The sequence below is a fragment of the Echinops telfairi genome, unplaced genomic scaffold (genome assembly GCF_000313985.2).
Source record: "Echinops telfairi isolate 266 unplaced genomic scaffold, ASM31398v2 ScPeMD7_23;HRSCAF=83, whole genome shotgun sequence".
Lineage (NCBI taxonomy): Eukaryota > Metazoa > Chordata > Mammalia > Afrosoricida > Tenrecidae > Echinops > Echinops telfairi.
The window spans coordinates 82,224,175-82,246,524 of record NW_022103920.1 but is presented as its reverse complement, the minus strand read 5'-3'; the positions used below and the strand labels follow the sequence as shown (position 1 = coordinate 82,246,524).

The following is a 22,350-nucleotide window of genomic DNA, read 5'->3' as shown; positions in this document are numbered from 1 at the left end:
TTTTTCCATGAGTTTTTTGCAGCCTCTTAGGACATGAAAGCCAACAACAACATTATTCTTAATGGAAAAAGATTGTGAGCTTTCCCCTTGGATGAGGCATGAGATAAAAGTGTCTTATCATTTCTGTTCAGTTTATATTAGAAGTCCTAACCAGAGCAATAAGACAAAAAAAAAACCAACAACAACAAGAAATTAAAGTATCAGATTAGAAAAGAACTAGTAAAATTATTTCTATTTATGATCATATGACCCTAGGTACAGAAAATCCCAGAGTCCACTAGAAAACTTCTAGATCTAACAGAGGAATTTAGCAATGTCCAGGGCACAGTCAACAAACAAAAATCAGTTGAGTTTCTATACACTTCAGCGAGATAACTGAGATGGTTATTAGGGAAACAAATCTACTTGCAAAGTATCTAGGAAAATAAAATCCTTAGGAATAAATCTAACCAGGGATGTGAAAGATTTAATACAATAAAAACGATAAAACGCTGCTGAAAGATATTGAAGAAGACTTAAATAAATGGAAAGATAGCCTATGTTGTTCATGGATTGGAAGACAATATTGTTAAGATGTCAGTACTACCCAAAGAGATCTCTAGATGCCAGATAATCATGATCAAAATTCCAAAATCCTTCTTTACATAGAAAAAACAATCCTCAACTATATGGGGAGTAGCAAGAGGCCCTGAATAGCTTATGCTATTGAACAAGAAAAATAAACTAGGAAGATGCACATTTCCTCACTTTAAAGGATACAGCTCCATAGTCAGAACAACCTAGTTTGAGTAGAACTCACACTCAGGAATAGACCTGGAAGTCTAGAAGTAAACCCACATACCCATCATCAACTGATTTTTTACAAAAGGGTTAAGTCAATTTGATGTGGAAAGACAATTCTCTTCAATAAATGGTGCTGGGAAAATTGAATTCCTACATGCATAAAAATGAAACGGGATCCGTGCTTCCTACCATACAGAAAAACAAAATGGATTAAGGACTAAATGTGCAAACTAAGACCATAAAATTCTCAGAAGAACAAGCAGGGGCAACACTGCCATGTGTAGCTGCAACAACAATGGACTACCTAATATAATGGTGTGTCTCATACAATAGCATATCTAATATAGTTCATGTGAACAGATCAAACAGCAAAAGACAAAATTGTAAGAATTTTAACCTTTTGTTCATCAAAGACCTTACTAAAAGAGTGAAAATATAAACCCCTGAGAGAATAGCTGCAGAAATTATATCTCCAATCAGAATCTAATAACTAGAATGCATCTAAAAGTCCAAGAGCTTAACAACAAGACAACACAAAATGGCAAAGGAAGACATTTAAATAAACACCAAATGCATGAAAAGACTCTTAGTGTCATTGGCTATCCGAAAGATGCAATTATGTTCCCGTATGTATTTTATATAACATTTCCCAGCTCGGTTTCTTGGAGCGGAGGCCTCCCCTGCCTTCCCTGCCTTCTAGTCTTCTGCACACAGGTCCGACAGGTCCGAAGAAACCCTTGGATGGACTCTTCTTTTCCTTAAAGGTGCGGAAAGCAGAGTGCATGGGTCAGTTGTGCTTTTGCACCGAAGGGCATGTCTAACTTAAGAAAAACTCACTACTACAAAATCCAAGTTTTTATTTATTTTTTAAATTTATCTTTGCTTCTGCCTCCCTCTCTCCCCCTCCCTTCCCTACCCCTTCCCCAAGCCACCAACGTTTATATCTTTTTATACGAAAATGTTTTTTCCTTGATTTTAAAAAAAATGTATAACAGTGATCATCTTTTTGTGATTGCCGAACTTTACTCAGCATAATATCCTCCACATGTACCCATGCTATCAGGTGTTTGACCGTTTCAGCATCATTCTTTAGCGATGCATAGTCTCCTATTGTATGTATGTACCAAACTTTATTTATCCATTCCTCCACCCACGGACATCTCAGTGGTGTCCATCTTCTGGCTGTTCTACATAGTGCTGCGATAAACATGGTTCGCAGACACCCGTCCGTGTTGGGTCCTGGTTTCTTTAGCATGTGCTGAGTAGAAAGACTGCTGGGTCACGTGGTGTTGCTGCTCCCACTTGTTTGAAGAAGCACCATACCACTCTCCACAATGGTTGTAAAGTTGTGCAGGCAGTACAACTTACATACACCAGCAGTGTATGAGGAGGCCAGTCCCTCCGTACTCTCCACCTGCTCCTCCGTAGCCCTCAAAATCGATTTCTGTTCAGGGTTACAGATGGATAGAGTCTGATGGGACTCCCAGAGCTTCAGTCACCCTTCAGGCCTTAAGACGAACTGCCCCCACCCCTGGTTCAAATTTCAGCTCATCAATTGACAGGTGTATATGGACAATGAGAGCACTGAGGAGGTAAACACATTTAGAATACTCAGCCATTTGATATGAACGAGACAGCGTTTACCCCAAGAGCAAGCTCAGCAAGGTTCAGAAAGAAGGAGCAATGGGAATGGGAAGCAAGTGTAGAATCGGGATGAGTGATATTACATTGTAGGGATTACCACCAATGAGATGAACTCAAACACAGGAATTGTTAAAGGGAACATGACCGGCTCTGTAAACCTTTGCCTAACTAGAATGGCAGGCCCATGTCCTAGTGGTTACCAAGGAAAGGGAATTATTTATGATGATAGAGAAACCACATTGATTAAGAGTAGGGTTGTACCACCAATAATTGTCATTGCTCTTAATAAGTTGCACACCTATTAAAAGTTCAATTGTGAGCAGTTGTATGATATAAAAATGACCCTGCCCCCCTCAAAGTACCAGTTTCTGAGGCCACACACCATATATACTTGAGTATAAGCCGACCTGAATATCAGCCGAGGCACCTAATTTTACCACAAAAACGTCATTAAAAATGTGCTGAAACACTTAGCTTAAAAAAAAACAAAGCTCAGCTTATGCACGAGTATATGCAGATGTACAAGCAAGCACCTCACAGGCTTTGTTTCCTTAGTGTATAAACCACGTAAGGTCATGGTTGAAGGGGGAAGCCCAGGTCCTTGGCCTAACACTGTATTGTTTCCCTTCTACCCCCTAGTGCAGTGGCTCTCAACCTTCCTCATGGCACGACCCTTTAATACAGCTCCTTGTGTTGTGGTGACCCCACCAACCATCAAATTATTTTCTTTGCTACTTCATAACTGTCATTTTGCTACGAATTGTTATGAATCGGGCAACCCCTGTGAAAGGGTCGTTTGACCTCCAAAGGGGTCATGACCCACAGGTTGAGAACCGCTGCCTAATCCATTGTGTAGTGCTGGGAATCGTAAAAGCTTGCACAACAACTGAACTCCATTCACCTGCAGGGGTGGGGAACCTTTTTTGTGCATAGGGCCATTTGGACATTATAATATCATTCTCAGGCCACACTGGTCAAACATTTAATTAACGCACTGCTAATGTGATGGCTGGAACGGCCTCTCCTTGGTGAGGCCTGTGATGTTAGCTGTATTGATGATTTCTAGGGCCTTTTACAGCCCTCGGGTTGGATGTCCCCCACCCTGACCTAGAGCAACAAAAAGAGCATCAGGAATAGGCAGATATGAGATGTGTGGCTAAATGCCTCGATGAAGGGCTATCTCCTTTGCCAGAAGAACAGGATAGCACCCAGCTACCATTACTGAATGCGTTCCTTAAAGACTCTTAGGAATGATCCTAATCAAAAGGGAAGAAGTGCAGAGCAGAATTTCTCCAAAGACTAGATAGGAAGTACACTCAGGGCCCCTGGATTGTATGTGTGGAACCTGTCGAAGGGGTGTGTGGGTTGCTGCTGCACGCTTCACAACAATAACAACAAAATACATTTTTAAAATGAAGGAGAAACATTCTTAAGGAACCATCTACTTCGCTGTATCTTTCCTTCCTTCAAGGAAACCCTCTCCCTAACTCTCCCCATTGGGAGCAAAGAAGAGTGACACAATCCAACACACCAGCAAACCATCAGTCCAAAGTTCTCACGGGCTAGGTGAACCCAGGCCTCTCAACTGAGACCACAAGAGCTAGATGATGCCTGCCAACCCCTGCTGACCACTCCGAAAGGAGCACAGTAGGAGGGCCTGGATAGAGTGGGAGCAAAATGTGGAGCAAAATTAAAAGTCATTAAAAAAAAAATCAGGCTTGCTGGCATGACAGAGACTGGTGGAACCCCTGCGTCTATAGCCCATAGACACCCTTCTGACCTGGAACCAAACTGACCCCTGTGGCTCCATTTTCAGCATTTCAGATAAAAACACAGGGAAGTACATACTCCTTAGAGCAACCAATCATATGAGATTAATCTTGAAAGTCCTCGTTTGCCTGAGTGCACAGAGATGCTTTAACCAAGGGGGGAGGGCCCTTCTCCATCTGGCTCCACTCTCAGCCTGGTTCCACTCACTGCCTACCTTTTTTCAACTCATCATCCAAACTTGGGTTCATGCTAATCCTGGAATGACCTCCCATCAGCACCCCTGCCTCTCAAACACTTAATAATTTCACAAGGCTCAGCTCCACTCTGTGTATGTTACAGGGTTTTTTTTTAAAATCAAGAATCATAAATTCTAGTTCATTTCATATCTGTGATTTTCTAGGTGGTGTTAGATTAGATATATTACTTTTGTCTCAGCTTCAATCACAAAATGTATCTGTGTAATGTCAGGAAAATTTGCCTTCCAGACTTCATGGGATTTGAGGATTAACTGAGATAGCCAAGCACTCCAAAAACTAGCAAATGTTATTATGTATGAGGCATTGTTAGGCAACAGCAGTTTCCCCCGTCTCCTGGCTGTCTACAACGCTTACTTACTACAACCGCTAATTTCCACCTGTATTTCAGATCTCCTTAACTAAATGACAAGTTCTGTGAGACCAGAATGTGCTATAATATGCATGCCCCAACAGTGCTTTTGTAGACAAATACTCTCTTGCTAAATATCCTCACTAGTCCTCATTGCCAACCTTTCCATCATTGTCCCAGCATGTCCTAACCTTAAGGCTGGCCATTTCCTGGATGATGGAATAAAAATAAAAATATATACTGAGCCTGGCTCAAAAGCTGTCATTTCTAACAAGGTAGGAGAAGTAGGAGATACGTAATTTTAGGTAGCCTCGTCCAGAGGAGCGCCTTGGAGTCCTTCGTATTGCTAGTAAAATCCCACGGACGTCATACATTTCCTACATACATCCCTGCTAAGGCAAAATACCCCTAGAAAAGACTTGGTTGTTTCTGAGATTTAAATACTGTGTTTAACTCTATGCATGGTGACAGTTGGCAGCATGTTTGCAATTAATGAAGAAAGAAACATTTGACTCCAGCCTGAATTTCCTTTGTCCCCTTTCCCTACTGAGATCATTTGTAGGCCTTTATCCTATTAAGTATCATTAATCGCAATAATCTTTATATTCATATCTAGATTCCTAGATGTGCTGAAAAAAATAGGCCAGTGTTCTACCCCAAACCGCCTAAAACATATGCTCCCAACACGTCTTTAAGTCTGTGGGATCCTATCAACTCTCTGAAAGAAGCCAACATACAACGGAACCTTGAGAGGTCCCACTGGGTCACTTCGTACACCCGTGATTTCACAGGTAGGGCTTTACTTTACGGTGAACAGAAAACCCAAACTTGAGCCCTTTCACGTGCTGTTCTCAGCTGTCCTCTGACGCTCCTCCCGACTTCCCAGTCTGTTCCACATTTCTCTGGGTGGGTGGGCAGCGGGGAGGTAGGGTGGGTCTTCATTTCAGTGGTTCGCATTATACTACAAAGGGGATGGGGATGTTTTCCTTCTAAGGGTGATTTAAATGCCACTCTCCTTTCCACTAAGAAAGTAATAAGTCATCATGTTTCCGTTCAGGTCTGGGGCCCATGGACCCCCTTGAACTGGATGATTACCATGAAAAGGAGGTCGCCAAGTTAACGGGCCAGATCGGCTTTGACCCGGAGCCTGTAAGTAACTGGGGTCGACTCTCGGTTGTCTAAGAGGAAAAGGGCCCAGCTGCTGCGCACCTAATCTGCTTTTACTTGATTCCTGATACTGGCGACCGAGCTAGAGAGGGGACATTTGTGCTGCTGGCAGAGGTCAGCCCTGAAGTGCTTTGCACTGGTTTCCTTACCTGTGCCCGCTGTTTGGCAGAGCAAGAAGTGTGCCGCCTTCTCCTCCGCAGGGTGCTGCTTTCCCGAAATGCTCCTCGTCACGCTCGGTAAAGGGACCTGGTTTTCAAAAGAACCACATTTGTCAGTTTAACTCGGGGGATTCTGAAGAACTTTTCTGAATCTTTGCCTATTTGTATATCTTGTGCATTGTCATAGCTTCTGAAGGGGTGAGCCTTCCTCTGAGATCCACTATAATCGAGAGTTGGCTGAATTACCACCAAAAGCCAATACATGCTCTGCCAATAGCAATAGGTATTTCTTAACGGATTATATATGAACTGGCCAGAATGCAATGATGGAGCCCTTTAAGGGAAAGGAGGAGCTCAGGTGGTGTCATGGGTTACACATTGAGCTGCTCAACTCCAGATCGGTGGTTCGAACCCACAGTTGCTCTGCAGGGAAAGATGTGGCTGTCTACTCCCATAGAGACTGGGCCTTATCATCCTCTGGGGAGTGTTTTGTTTTCTTTATTTTTCACTTGCACCAAGTACCGGTAAAGCTATGAAATCTGATATGCACACGCTGACATTGTCTGGTGTGGTCAGTGAGCTGTCCTTTGTCCACAGATTGGGCCACGAAGGCTCTAGCTACTCAGGAAGCCGCTTTATCTTTTTAAAAAACAAAACAAAGAAATACATGTGCGGTTATACAAAGGATGCTGGCCACGAAGGTGTAAGATTATAGTTGGAGTAAATCAACAGTGAAAGATTGATAAGCTAGACTATACCTCAAATAGTTTGATGTACAAGAAAGAGTTTCAGTAAATCCTGTGGGTTTGGCTGGAACGTGAGTGTCAGACACTGGGGAGCAGATGGAAATGTTGTGGGTAGTAGGACAAAGGGAAGGAACAGAAGCTGCTTCTTGCTTCAAGAGATACCATCAGAGCAGGGTTTGATAAGCCCTCTCCATCTTAATGTCTAGCAGACTTCATAAAGCATCTCAAAGAGCCAGGTGTCTCCTTCGTAACTTCTACCCAAACCCAATTAGCTAAAGGTCACAACAAATTCCTCAATAATTCAGTAGAGAGATTCCTCCAACTACAGATTAGAACCGTGACGGGTATTCCTAAGTCTGCTTCATTGTAAGTCTGTTCACAACTATGGTTATTATTTTCTCTCCGCTTTCATTTTTACTGTCTCTGTGGTCAATTCCATTATCACCAGACATTCATTCCTGCTTAGATTTTTTAAGTGTTATTTATTATTAAAACTATTACAAAACTTTCAAACATATAAAAAGTTAGAATAAGTGCATAGTTACACCCACCACTTTAATTCTACCTATTAACATTTTTTCCTCTGTGGTTCTCATTGGTGCAGTGGTTATAGCACTCCGCTGCTGCTAAAATAAAAAGTGTCAGGGGTTCAGATCCCACCAATCGCTCCATGGGGGAAAGATCTGGCAGTCTGTTTCCATAGAGATTTCTAGCCGTGGAAACCCTACGGACCAGTTCTGCTCCTCCTGAAGGGTTGCCGTAAGTCAGAGCCCACTCGCTGGCAGTGGGTTTGTCACATGATCCATCCCTCTTTCCGTCCTTCTATCCAGCTTTCAATCCACGCTATCACTTTTATGTGTTTCAGAGTAAATTGCAGGCATTAGTTATACTTCGCTCATAAACATTCAGCATGCATGCTATTAATCAGTTTAAGATTTGGTTGAAGTCTTTTCTTTGAAGGTAAACTTTACATTCAGTGAATTTGCACATATCCTACATGTGCATTCCCATAGTTTTGGTAAATGCACACAACATTGCAACCTAAACTCCTGTCAAGACATAGAAATATCATTCCAGAACGTTCCCTTATGCCCCTGCCCAGATACTCCTCTTCTCCTCCCCCTGTAAGACATCTGTATTCATAGCATTTTGAATGTATCCACTGGTTTGGGGGTTCCCAGATCTGAGGAACAATGTCTATAAAACACCTCAAAAAGAAGTACAGGCAGGACCAACTTCACCCAGACCAATGTTTCTCAAATTACAGCAAGCACATCCATCACCTGTCTCAGCACCACCTGGGCCACTTCTTTAATATGCAGCTTCCTCAACCCCACTGCACACCTTGTGATCTCCAAGAGTCAGGCCTAGGAATCTCATTTTCTGTCGACCTCAATGGTGATTCTAATTCAGCTAAGCTTTGCAAGCCCCTGCTTTGGCCTACTAAAAAAGGCTTTGGAAAAGATTTAAATAACTGTACTTTTAGCATCAGTTGGTGGTGGGTAGAAGTTTTCTTCCAGTGATTATTTTTATATCTTTGGAAGTTTGAAAGCAACAAGTTCCTACATAAAGGGAGATACTCTACAGATAGATTAAAGCTTTGCCGTTTCCAGCTTAGCAAAAACCAGTAGAGATGATAAACCCTGGTTATTATCACCCAACTATGAATAATATTTAAGTAAATAACATAGAACAGTGCAATGTGGATGCCTGTGCTCAGTCCTGTTCACTCAGTGCAAATGGGTATGGATGGCTTTTACATTTGTAACAACATCCTCAAAATGCCAAATGTAATCATTGCTTTCCTTCTTATCCCGCCACTACAGCAAGAAAAATCCCATCCTGTCCTAAAACCTGTCAGACCCTTGGAAGGACGCATTGCCCGGCTGATTAATAACCAACGTCCTCTGGAGGCTACTGTCCAGGAAAAGCCACCTGCCTGCCCAGACTGCACCCCGACAGTTTTGTGCACTTTCCACACCTTCATACCCAGTTCTGAAGAAATGAGGGCACTTAATAATAACACACGGGGTGGTGTGACCTATAAGGACCGAGACCTTCAGGAGAAGATCAAAGAGCAAAACTTGCTATCGACCTACACACTTCCATCTTGTTACACAACAAAAGAGCCGACCAACCTTTATGACATAAAGTCATTTCCAAAAATCACAGACACTAAAAAGACAGAAGATTTGTATTTGAGACAGTTGGCATTAAGACCCCAACCTATGCCTTACTCGAAGGCAAACAATTATATTCACTATGAGCATTTTAAATCTGACCAATATACTATGTGTCAAGAACCTGATGACCTTAGGAAACCTGGCCTTTTACAAAATAAACAAGGCACAGAAACTTTCACAGTAGAACAGTTTTGCGGCAAGCCAGAAGAACATCAGTTGGCCTGGGACGTGGAAAACGAGGAAGAGTCACGACCTATGCTAGGTTGGATTCCTAGAACTGGAGTGGCCAAGCCACAGACCAACCTGCTGGACCTTAAGAACTCTTTTTCAAAATCTGGTGTGCGAAAGCGTTTCCATAAGTCCATTATAGATGACCCTAAGGACCTCAGGGATAAGGAGCACTCAGGGATGAAGCACCAATTCTATGGCCATAACTCCTATTATTTCTACAATTAAGATGTTCGTGCATCCCCTCCACGCCCGTCCTCTTGCAAAAAAAGAAAAAAAAGTACAACAGAACTCCCAACTCGCCTTAAAGATAAGACATAACGCCCTTGTTAATGAACTTTATGTTTTCAGGAATTTAAGGTAAGAGCTGGCCAGAGGAACCCAGAAAAGGTGGTGTTCCAACTTCTTAAAAAGTTTAACAATCTGGCAATAAAATGTTAGAACTAGAAAAGATATTGTCTTTAATCTCATTTTCAAATTATACTCCAAAGAAATTTTTCAAAACCATGAAAAGTGATGTGTGCAACAAAGCCGACATCATCATTGTTGTACAAACTGAAATGGGGGAGCCTTCAGTGCCCTGGTTATGGTATTGTACCATGCGAAGGCAAGATGCTGACTTTGTAGACAGCTGGGTAAAAGGTGTACAGAATCTCTCAGATCATTTCTTACAAATTAATCGCAAAAGGATTACATGGCAAAAGAGAAAGTATCTTTCCTCGAATACTTTGCCTGAAAGGAGGAAATGTTCTATATACATATTGTGTGTGTGTGTGTAAAGTCTGTGAAGCCTTCATGAGCCAATACAGTATTTTCTTCTTCACAGCCTTTATGAAACACACGCATTCATAAACATCTGACTCAACAAATTAACCTACTTAATATTTCTTATTAAAGTACTCTGCAAGTTTATATAGCAATAAAATTATACTTCATTATGACAAAATGGGTGTGTTAAACAGTAAATGCTATCTAATTAACAATATGTAAATGTTACCAGAACTCCAGATGCAGTTTAGGAGGTACAATTCTGACTCTTTCATCATGTTTAATACAATGTTTCTTATCCATTCAAGTGATATCAACAATAAACTACACAAATGAAAGTTGTAAAATCTAATCTGTGGGAAATCAGTGCTTGTCAGGTAGTTGGTGCTGGAGCAATTGTGTAGTCATAGGACTTCCCTTGGACTTTTGTTGCTGCACACACACACACACACACACTCATACCAAAGAAACCCTCAATTAAAATTGAATTCAGCAAGATAGCAGGATTTGAGGTATGAGATAAGCATAAAATCAAATGTCCACACCACACCATGGAGGATGCTAAGAGAGAAAGAAATGAGCAAAGGATTTTATTATATTTTTTCCTTCCAATATTGAAACTCTTGGTAATTCAGAAGGGAACATAAGCAGAATGGTTTTAAGTTCCTTTTGAGAGCCAGACAATCCTAGGAGGAACACTGCTTTTGACATTACTTAATGTGGTGCAGATAAGTTACGTAAAATGGGAACGATGATGGATCGGTTCAGAGCACTATTGTGAGGATGAAATAAGGCTAAAGAACTTAGTTCAATACCTAGAATATAACAAGTGCTCAGTACATGACTAGCTATTTGTATAAGTTACTCTTCAAGAAGGACTGAATTATCCAGCTAGGTATAATCCCTGTGGTGGACACTGTTGTCCCTGTCAAGCCTACAGCCCCTCAGAACACTGCGATAGTCGACAGACCCCTCCCCTTACGACTTCAAGGTGAGAGCTGGCCAGAGGAACCCAGAAAAGGTGGTGTTCCATGCCTGTGCTATGGGAAGGCCAGAAGCGTGTGTTGGTAGCCAGCTCTGCAGCTAAATTGCAGAGCTCCCAGAAGTGAATTTGGAAACGGAGGTGGAGAGTGGGGATTGTGAAGCAGTCATTGAGTAAAACACACTGGAAACATTTTGTTCTGACCATGAGTCGGAATTAACTCAAAGTAACAGGTTTGACCCGGGGCGGTAGGGGGAGGGGGTGTTTAGTAGGGGACATAAAAATCCGACCAACAGAAAGACCTAGTCATCAATGTGGAATGACAGGAAGCTCATTTATTACTTAAAAGGTACAACTGAATACCAGCACATGGGTAGCTGCTAAGAGACTGAAGCAAGAATGAACTCTCAATTTATACAGCTAAGTGGATTATAATGATTTCATATACACTATTTCTAGCTAGCATATAATACAAAACTTTAAGATTAGTAGTATCTCCCAATAGGCAGCATAATTGTTGCTTGTGATTTGCATTTACAACATGCTCTTTTCCATTGGAAGATTTGATAGTCCATTTGTGACCTGATCCCTCTTGGTGGAGTATTTTGTTTTTCACCTTCCTTCACCCTAAATTCAAAATAAGAACTGGGTTCTTTTTTTTTTTTATCATTTTATTAGGGGCTCGTACAACTCTTATCACAATCCATACATACATCAATTGTGTAAAGCACATTTGTACATTCATTGCCCTCATCATTCTCAAAACATTTGCTCTCCACTTAAGCCCCTGGCATCAGTTCATTTTTCCCTTTCCTCTCTGCTCCCCCCACCCTCATGAACCTTTGATAATTTATAAATTATTTTGTCATATCTTGCACTGTCCAGTGTCTCTCTTCACCCACTTTTCTGCTGTCCGTCCCCCAGGGAGGAGGTCATATGTAGATCCTTGTCATCGGTTCCTCCTTTCCACCCCACCTTCCCTCCACCCTGCCGGTATTGCCACTCGCACCACTGGTCCTGAAGGGATCATCCGCCCTGGATTCCCTGTGTTTCCAGTTCCTATCTTTACCAGTGTACATCCTCTGGTCTAGCCAGATTTGTAAGGTAGAATTGGGATCATGATAGTGGGGGTGAGGGGGGCAGAAGGATTTAGGAACTAGAGGAAAGTTGTATTTTTCCTTGTTGCTACATCACACCCTGACTGCCTCGTCTCCTCCCCAAGACCCTTCTGTAAGGGGATGTCCAATTGCCTACAGATGGGCTTTGGGTCTCTACCCAGCACTCCCCTTCATTCACAATGATATGATGTTTTTTGTTCTGATGATGCCTGATCCCTGATCCCTTCGACACCTCATGATCACAAAGGCTGGTGTGCTTCTTCCATGTGGACTTTGTTGCTTCTGAGCTAGATGGCTGCTTGTTTACCCTCAACCCTTTAAGACCCCAGACGCTATATCTTTTGATAGCTGGGCACCATCAGCTGGGTTCTTGTTTTTGAAAATAATTTTCAACATCCAAAAAGAACAGTAAAACTTGTTTTATCTCACTGAGAAGCACATGGCTACACGTATGCCGAGCTCCAGAAAGCAGAGCTTTGTCTTCCTAGCTGCTTACATTTCAAAAGGGATGAAGCAATTCAAAAGGCAAGAAAAGTATATTTCCAAGGAAATACTCTTAGAAGGAAAGGATCTGGGAGAATAGTCTCTTTGCCTGTTATAAGCAGAGAAAATATGTTAATGCTACTTCAGTGCTTACATTAGTTTGTGGATGCGTTGCTTTTTATTATGTATGAAATATGGCCACTCAGCCCACAGTAAAAACTCAAAGGGTACACTACAACATAAACGTTTAAAACAAACCTTAAAAAGACCCCTCTGAAGGAAAAATTAATGAAGCAGAATATAGAGTTGAGTGAATTATCCATACATAATATAGAGACAAAGTGGTAGAATACACAAAAGGAAAGACTTATAGGACTCTAACATAGACCTATTTAGAGTGGCAGTCGGCTCCCGCATGCGGGACCCTATGTCACCTGAATGAAATGTTGCCCGGTCTTGTGCCATGCTCCCAATTGTTAGGGTGAGCCCACGGTTGCAGTCACTGTGTCAACCTGTTCCAAGGGTGGTCCTCTCCCGCACTCACCCTCTTGACAAAGCATGATGTCTTTCCCAGGAACTGAGGTCCAAAGTGTATGACACGAAGTCTTCTCATCCTCCCTCCCAGGAGCACTCCAGCTGACCTTCCCCCTGACAGATGTGTTATTCTGGCAGTTCACAGTAGTCTCGATATGCATCACCAACACCATAATTCAAAGACATCAATGCTTTTGCAGTCTTTCTTATGTTCATATAAGGCGATTGAAAATAGTACAGGTTGGGGCAGGAGCACCTTAGTCGTCCTCAAAGTAACATCTCTGCTTTTTAATACTTCTTCCAGGGTAGGGGAGGGAGGGGAAAAAATGAGGGTTTGTGGGTTGGAGATGTGTTCCAGTCACATTCTCCTAAGTAAAAGTTATTCCCCAAGATTCCCCCACCTACCCACCCAATAACGCCAATCTTAAGGTGCCTACAAGCCCGTGGTTGCTACTACATACCCTTGAAGGTTAACTGCTTGAAGGCTACTTGCCTGAAGGTTTTCTGCCATGCAGAGCAGTCAGATCCTATTGTCTATCCCACCCTAAGTAGGGCCCACTCCCTTCTGATAGGGATCATAGAGTGTTCCCCTGGAGGAGAGCTCAAAGACACCCAAGGTGCCTTCCTGTCACGTGTGTGCTTCTAGTACCTCCCCTTCCTTTCGCATCTATATGCCTAGTTCTGCCTCACTCCTATTATGTCAGCGGTTCTCAACCTATGGGTCACGACCCCTTTGGGGGTCAAATGACCCTTTCACAGGGGTCGCCCAATTCATAACAGTAGCAAAATGACGGTGATGAAGGAACAACTGCAATGATGTTATGGCTGGGGAGTCACCACAACATGAGGGACTGTATGAAATGGTCGTGGTATTAGGAAGGTTGAGAACCACTGTGTTATGTGTATGCCTAATATAGCCCCTTCCTGTGTGGCTTACATGCCTGAGATCTTAATTACAGCCTCATTCTGGTCTGGTCTCTTTGGAAGGGGTGACCCCTTGAATGCCATGTCTCCTGTCTCTTTAATGTACCCCTCAATCATACAACCATGCCTTAGGACCCATCCAGTCGTGAGGCTGGATCCCACAATGCAGGATGCTCTTCTGTTCAGTGACTTCCCTTTGATCCCTACAGATTGCACAGAAGCACAATGAAGTGTTCTCGAATTCCTATTCACTGTAATGTTATTCATAGTCTGTTAGGACCTACATATTCTAATATATTTGCATAGTCAAGAAAAGACAACCATTTTTCTGGTAGTCTCTGCTTTCCGCCAAATCCATGTGTTGTCAGCAATCATATCCCTGGTTCCACACACTCTTCCAAATCAAGCTTGTATTTCTGCCAGCTGCTTGTCCATGTACTGCTGCAACCATTGTTAAATTATCTTCAGCAAAATTTTACTTTGATGTGATATTGTTTGATAGCTCTCACATTCTGTTGGGTAGCCTTTCTTTGGAATAGGCACAGATTTGGACCTCTTCCAGTCAGTTGGTCAGGTAGCTGTCTTCCAGATTTCTTGCCACACATAGTGAGTGCTTCTTTAACTTTCGTGGTTGGTGCATAAATTTAAGTAATTGTTGTGCAGATTTAATATTCTAGGCTGTAATATTCTCTACTTCTCTACTTGATCGCTGAATTCTAATATCCATTGTGATGACTACACAACCTCACAGACAAAATTCATGATTAAAGGGCTTATTAAGGAAGTTAACAAATTGTAATGGCAGTGAGCAATGCTCAGGGTAGTTGTTTAACAGGACATGTTGCCAAGTTTCAGGTCTGCTAATAAATGCTCAGAGAGGCATACCACCCTGCTGTAAGCCTCAAGGCAAAAGCATTCAGCTCAAGCTTCATGGATCAGCAAACCCAGTTCCCAGAGTAGCGTGCCCAGAGGCACCCCTCTTTGGTAAGCCTCTGGCCCAAATACTCAGCTTCACTTCAGTGGGTTTGAGGCACCCCACTCCGCAGGGTAGCCTCATGCACAAAAATCTGCAACTTGCTCCACGGGCTGGGAAGTCCATCACTCTGTTCCACGGTTCTGCTCCGCTCCTGGTTCTGCTGCTGCTGCTCTAATGGTGTAGCTGTCACCTGGATCCAGGGGATTCACTGTGCAGGGATCTCAGGTCCAGAGCACTTCCACTACCAGCTCTTGCTAGAAATGAGATTCCTCCTGCTGCTGCTTCTCGGAAGGCTCATTTTATACTCATCAAGGTGGCACTCTAGGGAATCCTAGTCACAGGTGCAGGAATCCTATCAGTATCTTCCCCATCTTCTTACCAGACCCATGCAGGGGAAGGTCTTTTGGTGGGAGTTAAGAGACTTTGGTTAGAGTAAACAAGCAGCCATCCAGCTCAGAAGCAACAAGGCCCACATGGAAGAAGCACACCAGCCTGTGTGATCACGAGGTGTCGAAGGGATCAGTTATCAGGTATCAGAACAAAAAATCATATCATAGTGAATTAGGGCGGGAGTGCGGAGTGAAGACCCAAAGCCCATTTGTAGGCCACTGGAGATCCCCTTACAGAAGGGTTTCAGGGAGGAGATGAGCCAGTCGGTACGATGTAGCAATGATGAAACATACAACTGTCCCCTAGTTCTTTAATGATGCCCCCCCACACACCCCGGCTATCATGATCCCAATTCTACCTTACAAATCTGGCTAGACCAGAGGCTGTACACTGGTACAGATAGGAACTGGAAACACAGGGAATCCGGGGCAGATGATCCCTTCAGGACCAGTGGTGTGAGTGGTGATACTGGGAGGGTGGAGGGAGGGTGGGTTGGAAAGGGAGAACCGATTACAAGGATCTACATGTGACCTCCTCCCTGGGGGACGGACCACAGAAAAGTGGGTGAAGGGAGACGTCAGACAGGGCAAGATATGACAAAATAATAATTTATAAATTATAAAAGGTTCATGAGGGAGGGGAAAAATGAGCTGATGTCAGGGGCTTAGGTGGAGAGCAAATGTTTTGAGAATGACGAGGGCAATGAATGTACAAATGTGCTTTACACAATTGATGTATGTATGGATTGCGATAAGACTTGTATAAGCCCCGAGGACCTAATGTCGGGGGTTTAAGTGGAGAGAAAATGTTTTGAGAAACGATGTACAAATGCGCTTTACACAATTGATGTGTGTATGGATTGGGATAACAGTTGTATGAGCCCCTAATAAAATGTTAAAAAAAAAAGAAACATATGTACAAACATGTTTGACACAATTGATGTATGGAATGTTATGAGCCCCCAATAAAATGAGACACTGGTTAGAAGAGTCACATTAAAGAATTCACTGCCCCTCCTGCATACTTCGAACTAAACCTTGCAATGTCCTCTTTGATGATGAATGCAACTCTGTTCCACTTGAGTTCGTCATTCCTAGTTTAGTAAACCTACGATTATCTGATTTAAAATAGCCCCTTTCATTTCATCTCAGGGTCTAAGATGTCAATCTTCATCTTTTCCATTTCATTTTTGACAACTCCCAGTGTTCCTAGATGCATACATTCCCTGTTCCAATTAATAATGGATGTTTCCCAGTTCCTTCTCCATAACACATCAGCAAAGGAGGGTCGCCGCAGCTGGACTCCATCTCCATCTTAAAGGTCAACTCTATTCTGAAGAAGCTGCTCTTCTGCAGTCTTATTCTGAGTGCCTTCCGACCTGAGGAGCCCATCTCCCACTCTGGGTCTAATCGCGCTCCCTGGCTGTTCAGAACGATTGCAGTGGCTGATGCCTCCGAAATGGGCCCGACTCCTTCTTCCTAGTCTGTTCTTACTCGGCAAGCTCCGCTGACACCTGCTCACCATGGTGACCGTATTTGATATTTGAAATACTGGTAGCATTGCTTCCAGAATCACAACACACACGACCCCACGTACCACAAACTGAAAGCCAAGTGATAGTCTAGAACAGGTCTGCAGGCTTTGGCGTGAGAGCCATATTTGGCTCTTTTGGTATGTGCAATGGCTCCAAAAGTATATTTTTAAATGTTTAAAATACATTATTCAGATAATGGTGATTTCATTTGCTTGTAAAAATATATTTATGGCTCCCAAATAGTTTTAAAATTGTTGTGAGAGGCAAGATTGGCTCTTTCATCTCCAAAGTTTGCTGACCAATGGTCTAGGACAGTGGTTCTCAACCTTCCTAATCCTGTGACCCTTTAATACAGTTTCTCATGTTGTGGTGACTCAACCACAAAATTATTTTGGTTGCTACTTCATAACTCTAATTTTGCTACTGTTATGAATCGGGTGACCCCTGTGGAAGGGTCATTTGATCCCCAAAGGGATCGCGACCCACAGGTTGAGAACCACTGGTCTAGGAAGATAAAATGAAAAAGTTATGAAGAGAGTACAGTGAACCCTCGCCACTTTGCGCTTCGACTTCCGCGGCTTCACTCTATCGCGGTTTTTGCGTAACAGCACCCACTGCCTACACCCGCTCCTTCAGAGGAAAAAGACGGCGACCCACCTGTAGAGTACATCCCTTAAGTCATTTCATAGGCTATTGATTACAGTATTTGTAAGAACTATGTATAATAAGACTGTATGTGAAATATGTAATACTGTAAACTAGATGCCATAAATAATATAATAAATAATAAATGACAATTGTAATGTCCAAAATGTTTTACTGTATTTTCCCTTTTTTGTTTAATAAATTGGGTAATATGAGTGTAATGGTGACTAAAGGGTGTTTTTTCATGTCCTCTATGCTCTAACTACGAAAATATTTGATTTACAAATAAGGAATCCTACTTCGTGGAATTTCATTTATCACAGTAGGGCCTAGAACTGATTAACCGCGATAAACGAGGGTTCACTGTATATTTGAAAATATAATATCTGAAAAATTTCCAGTACTGACACATAATAAATCCTCGATAGAGGGCACACAATGACTATTCAGAAGAAGCAAAAAAATCCACCTGAAGACAAATCAAAGCTCCCCCCAAAAAAAGAGTACAGACATTTAACATACTCAGAGATGAGATTGCCTACTAAAAAGTACAATTAAACTTACAGCATACTTCTGAATAGCAATAATGAAAACTAGAAGTCAGAGTAACATCCTCAAGTGATTAAGGGGTAAAAACAAAAATAAGAAGATAGATAACAACAAAGGTCAACGCCAGACACAGAGTCAACAAAAAAGCAAATGAGCCCAGGGCACCCACTTATTCAGGAAGTAAGCCACACTGCCAAGGAGAGGGCATCAGAGTTGTGACTTTAACTTAGGCATCTGACAACTGGGTGGCTCTTCATAGCAGATCCCTTTATGAAGTTGATTACATTTTATTAAGTGATAATAAAAGTTAGATGAGGAGGTCTAGAGACACCCCCTACACCATTTTCACAGATGACAATCCACAGAGCCAAGAACCATAATCCTGAGACTGCAGAATACTAAAGACAAAGATAATACCTTAAAAGGAAAATGAGGGGAACAGGAGGGCGGAAAAGAGGAGCTGATGCCCAGGGCTCAAACAAAGTACATGTTTAGGAAATGACGATGGCAACACATGTACAAAGATGCTTGATACAATCGATGCACAGAATGTTGTAAGAGCTGTAAGAGCCCCCAACAAAATGATTTTTAAAAAGTAAAGTGAGAAAGAGATTGATGAGAATTATTAGATGGGCGGCTGAGTTCTCAATAGCAACAATGGAAATCAGAGAATAGACAGATTTCAATATACTAGTTTTTAAAGCTGCCAAATTGAATGACAGCTCAGGCAAGGATATTCCCTAATAATGGAAGAGAAAGAAGCAGCCCACCAGCCAGGGGAACTTGGCTACTTTTACTGTTTGCCGCTTAGTGGAGCCATCGGGATCACAGATTCAGGCTGCCCTTATTTTCCCGGCTCTTGAGCATGTCAGTGGGGCAGATATGCTCAGCAATTGGCAGAATCCTGGCTTTGGCTCGCTAATCCATGAAATGAGAAAGAGCCCAGTAGAATTACCTTGAGCATCCTCTTTCAAATAAAAATCATCTTTAGGCTACTACATCTCAGTGGGCGGTGTAAGGGGGCAGGGCAAAAGGAGACAGGTGTTAGTCCCACCATTAAAGATGTAGGGATGGTTATTACTCTCAAAAAACAAAACCCAAACTCACTGCCCTATGGAGTGAGTTAATAACTGATGCAATGGTTTATAGGTGATATGGGGGTGGTGGGTAGGAGAAAGGGAGGGTGAGAGGATTGGGGGAGCAAACAATGAATGCGGAAGGGGAGGGAGCACTAGAACTGAATGTGATTGTACAACTCATTTTAAAAGAGATTTAACTATATATGAATACTGTATCCAAAAAAAAAGGAAGATAGAAACCAAACTTGGCCAATGGTTACCATACATAGGTGAAGGGGAAAGAGTTGTGTGGAGGCATTGAGTTTATGTCAATGATAGTAGAATAAATGGAAAAGGATATCAATAATGGTTGTACAACAAGAAGAGTATACTCAATGATGTTGAATTATACAACTAGAAACTGTGGAATTGGAGAATATTCTGTTGTGTATATTTTTGCCACAATTAGAGAAAAACAATAATCACATGAACAACAGTGACCACAAGGAAGAAAATGTTGTAGAATTGCAGTTGTACCACTCTTCCTGATACAATTGAATTGTACGACATGTGGATGAAGTGCTAATAAAACTCTGAAAAATAGAAACAAAACTAAAGAACACAGTTCTACTCTTGATTTTTACACGGGTGTAGCCAGGCACTGGAATCCACAGGCAACAAGCAACCAGTTTCTAGGGCTTAAACTTGCATTTCCAAATATGCCCTTCGGTGCATTAGCTTACTTTAACCACACCTTATCTAGAAGGGATGCAAATTTCCAAGAATCCTCCAAAAAACAAAACGAAACCCCTTAGCCCTCCAGCCCGCTCGGATTCACGGTGACTGTAAGACCGAGTAAACTGCCCCACAGGGTTACCAAGGCTGTCAATCTTGGAAGCGACTAGTGGCTGGGTGGCTATATTGGCAGCCAGGCGCTGGAACCACTGCACCACCAGGGCTCAAGAATCCTTCCCTCATAATCGTTTTTATTTCCCCCTAGACGCTGCCTGCGACTTTCACGTTCTGTCGGCGCACAAACTGGGTGAAGCGGGCTGGCAAAAAAGCCGCCGGCAGGTGGAGGGCTCAGAGCTCTGATCTTGTCTGTCCCGCAGACAGCATCCAACCCCGCCTGGGAATGGTTGGCCAGTCAAGGGGAGATGTGGAAAACGGTGACGTAAAGTTGACAGGGTGGAAATGTAAAGGAACAAGGTCACGGGCTCCGGTCCAAATCTTTAACTCAGGGTTCCAGGTTCACTCTCGGGTGCAGCTGGCGCCAGCGGCGGTAGGGCGACCGACTCTGGGTAAAGGTCGCCAGCTGAAAGCGTGGTAGCCAGGAGACGTCCAAGTGCGCACTCCCACCGAGGACGAAAGGTCATCCTCCAAGCCTATGACGTCAGCACCCAAGAACTAAGAGCTGGGGGAATGACACCCCGAATCCCACACCGCCAGACTCAGCGCCACCCAAGCCCAACATAGACGCATGCGCACAAGCCGGGGAGCGGGGGGGGGGGGGGGGGGAACGGGGGACGGGAGGGGGACGTCCACGCTTCCCGCACAACCTCGACTTACAGCGTCCATTGGCCTGTCGTAAAAGCCGGGCACGCGAAGCCCCGCAGGAAAGGGCACCCTCGGGCTACAACCTACTCTGCTAGCCTGCATGCGCGCGCAGGATGCGGACGCGAGCCCGGAAGACTGCAGCCAATGAGGCGCGGGTGACGTCACCGCGGAGCCGCCGGTCGAACCGCACGCCGCGGCGCGGGTGGGCGGAGCGAGCTTGGTTGCACCGACGCCGGTTCATAGGCGCGGGCCGGCGTGTCCTTGGACTTAGAGAGCGGGACATCCGGCCTCTGGACGGTACGGTCGAGTGGCGCGCGACGAGAGCGTGGTGAGCACTGGTCCCGGGAGCCTCGGCGGGGAAAAGGCGGGCCCGCTAGGGGCGCACGCTTAAACGCTGGGTGGGTGGGGGTCGCGTGGGAGGCTTCAGGCCCGCGCCCGGGGGGTCTCCCGCGTGGAGTCCGCGCGAGGCTGGCAGGCCTGGGAGTGACGACCCTGGGCCGTGGTCGGGCGGAGCCCAGTGGGCCAGGGTGTGATGGCCCCAGACCCCCTCGGGATACAGTCAGGGATTCAGCCGGAGCCTTGAAGGGCCTGGAGGCAGTTGGAAGTGGACCCGGCTGAGACGCCGGCCCTTAGATGGTCGGAGCGGAGGGACGACTAAACTGATGGCCCGGGCTAGGGAGGACGCGGAGAAGTGTGCGGCAAAGAGCAGGAAGTACGGGCTGGTCTCTTTTCCTGCCCAGACGCCCGGAAAGGCAGTTTCCATCCGTCTCCTTGACCCCATCAGGCGACCTCTTGAATGCGCCCGTGGGTCCCAGAGCTAAGGGTGGGGGTCCCTCCCCACCGCCCAGTGACCTATCAGTCAACAATTAGACCTGAACCGTTGGGATTTTGATGGTTTAGCATTCTTGTGCTTGAGGAAGAATTTACTCAGAGTTGTAGCACTTTGTGACCTTGACCTCATCCTTGATGCTGGACTTTGACCCAGGTTCCTTTTTTACTTATTTGGACTTTAACCTTACGCCTCCTACACTCTGAGAAATGAGGTTCTCCTTCTGAGTTGTGTTTGGAGGCTTGTGTAAGTGAATGTAAAGGTGCAGGCTTCATCCTGTTAATTAGTGCTCCAGAGAAGCCTTTGGAGCACAATGGGCTAATTGTACCAAACTGACTTAACATTTTAACAACCCTAAGGGCCCAACATCCCCATCCCCCACCGCCTGTTTCCTTCCATTTCATTCAAAGTACCTGCGATTGAAAGGACTGTTTGGGTGACAAAATTCAAAAGAGGAAACCATTCCTCCGTTCTGAAATGGTTAATGGCCATAGAATAGTGGCTGGCAATTAAGACCGATCATTGGTTTCTCTTACCTTTCTTATTTCAAGGACAGATCACTAACTTGAGCTTTGGGGGGTTTTTTGTTTTTGTTTTTCAGAATTCACGATGGCTGATACTGAGAAGGGCAAGAAAATTTTTGTTCAGAAGTGTGCCCAGTGCCACACTGTGGAAAAGGGGGGCAAACACAAGACTGGGCCAAACCTCCATGGTTTGT

At 43.9% G+C, this 22,350-nt stretch overlaps 1 protein-coding gene and 1 long non-coding RNA gene across 3 annotated transcripts in view; both read left to right on the top strand.

Moving 5' to 3' along the window:
• CUNH7orf31 (chromosome unknown C7orf31 homolog) overlaps positions 1–11,253 on the top strand; it is a 57,513-nt gene extending 46,260 nt beyond the window's left edge. For both annotated transcript variants that reach the window (XM_045288840.1, XM_004702726.2), the window contains 3 exons: positions 5,420–5,594; positions 5,861–5,952; positions 8,701–11,253. In XM_045288840.1, coding sequence (XP_045144775.1) covers positions 5,420–5,594; positions 5,861–5,952; positions 8,701–9,513 — 1,080 coding nt within the window. In that variant the 3' untranslated portion in view covers positions 9,514–11,253. The remainder of the gene's footprint in view (positions 1–5,419; positions 5,595–5,860; positions 5,953–8,700) is intronic.
• Positions 11,254–21,029: 9,776 nt separating this feature from the next.
• On the top strand, positions 21,030–22,304 carry LOC123521560. Its single transcript, XR_006679984.1, has 2 exons — positions 21,030–21,131; positions 22,234–22,304. It is a non-coding gene; the product is annotated as an uncharacterized LOC123521560 (long non-coding RNA).
• Positions 22,305–22,350: the final 46 nt, after the last annotated feature.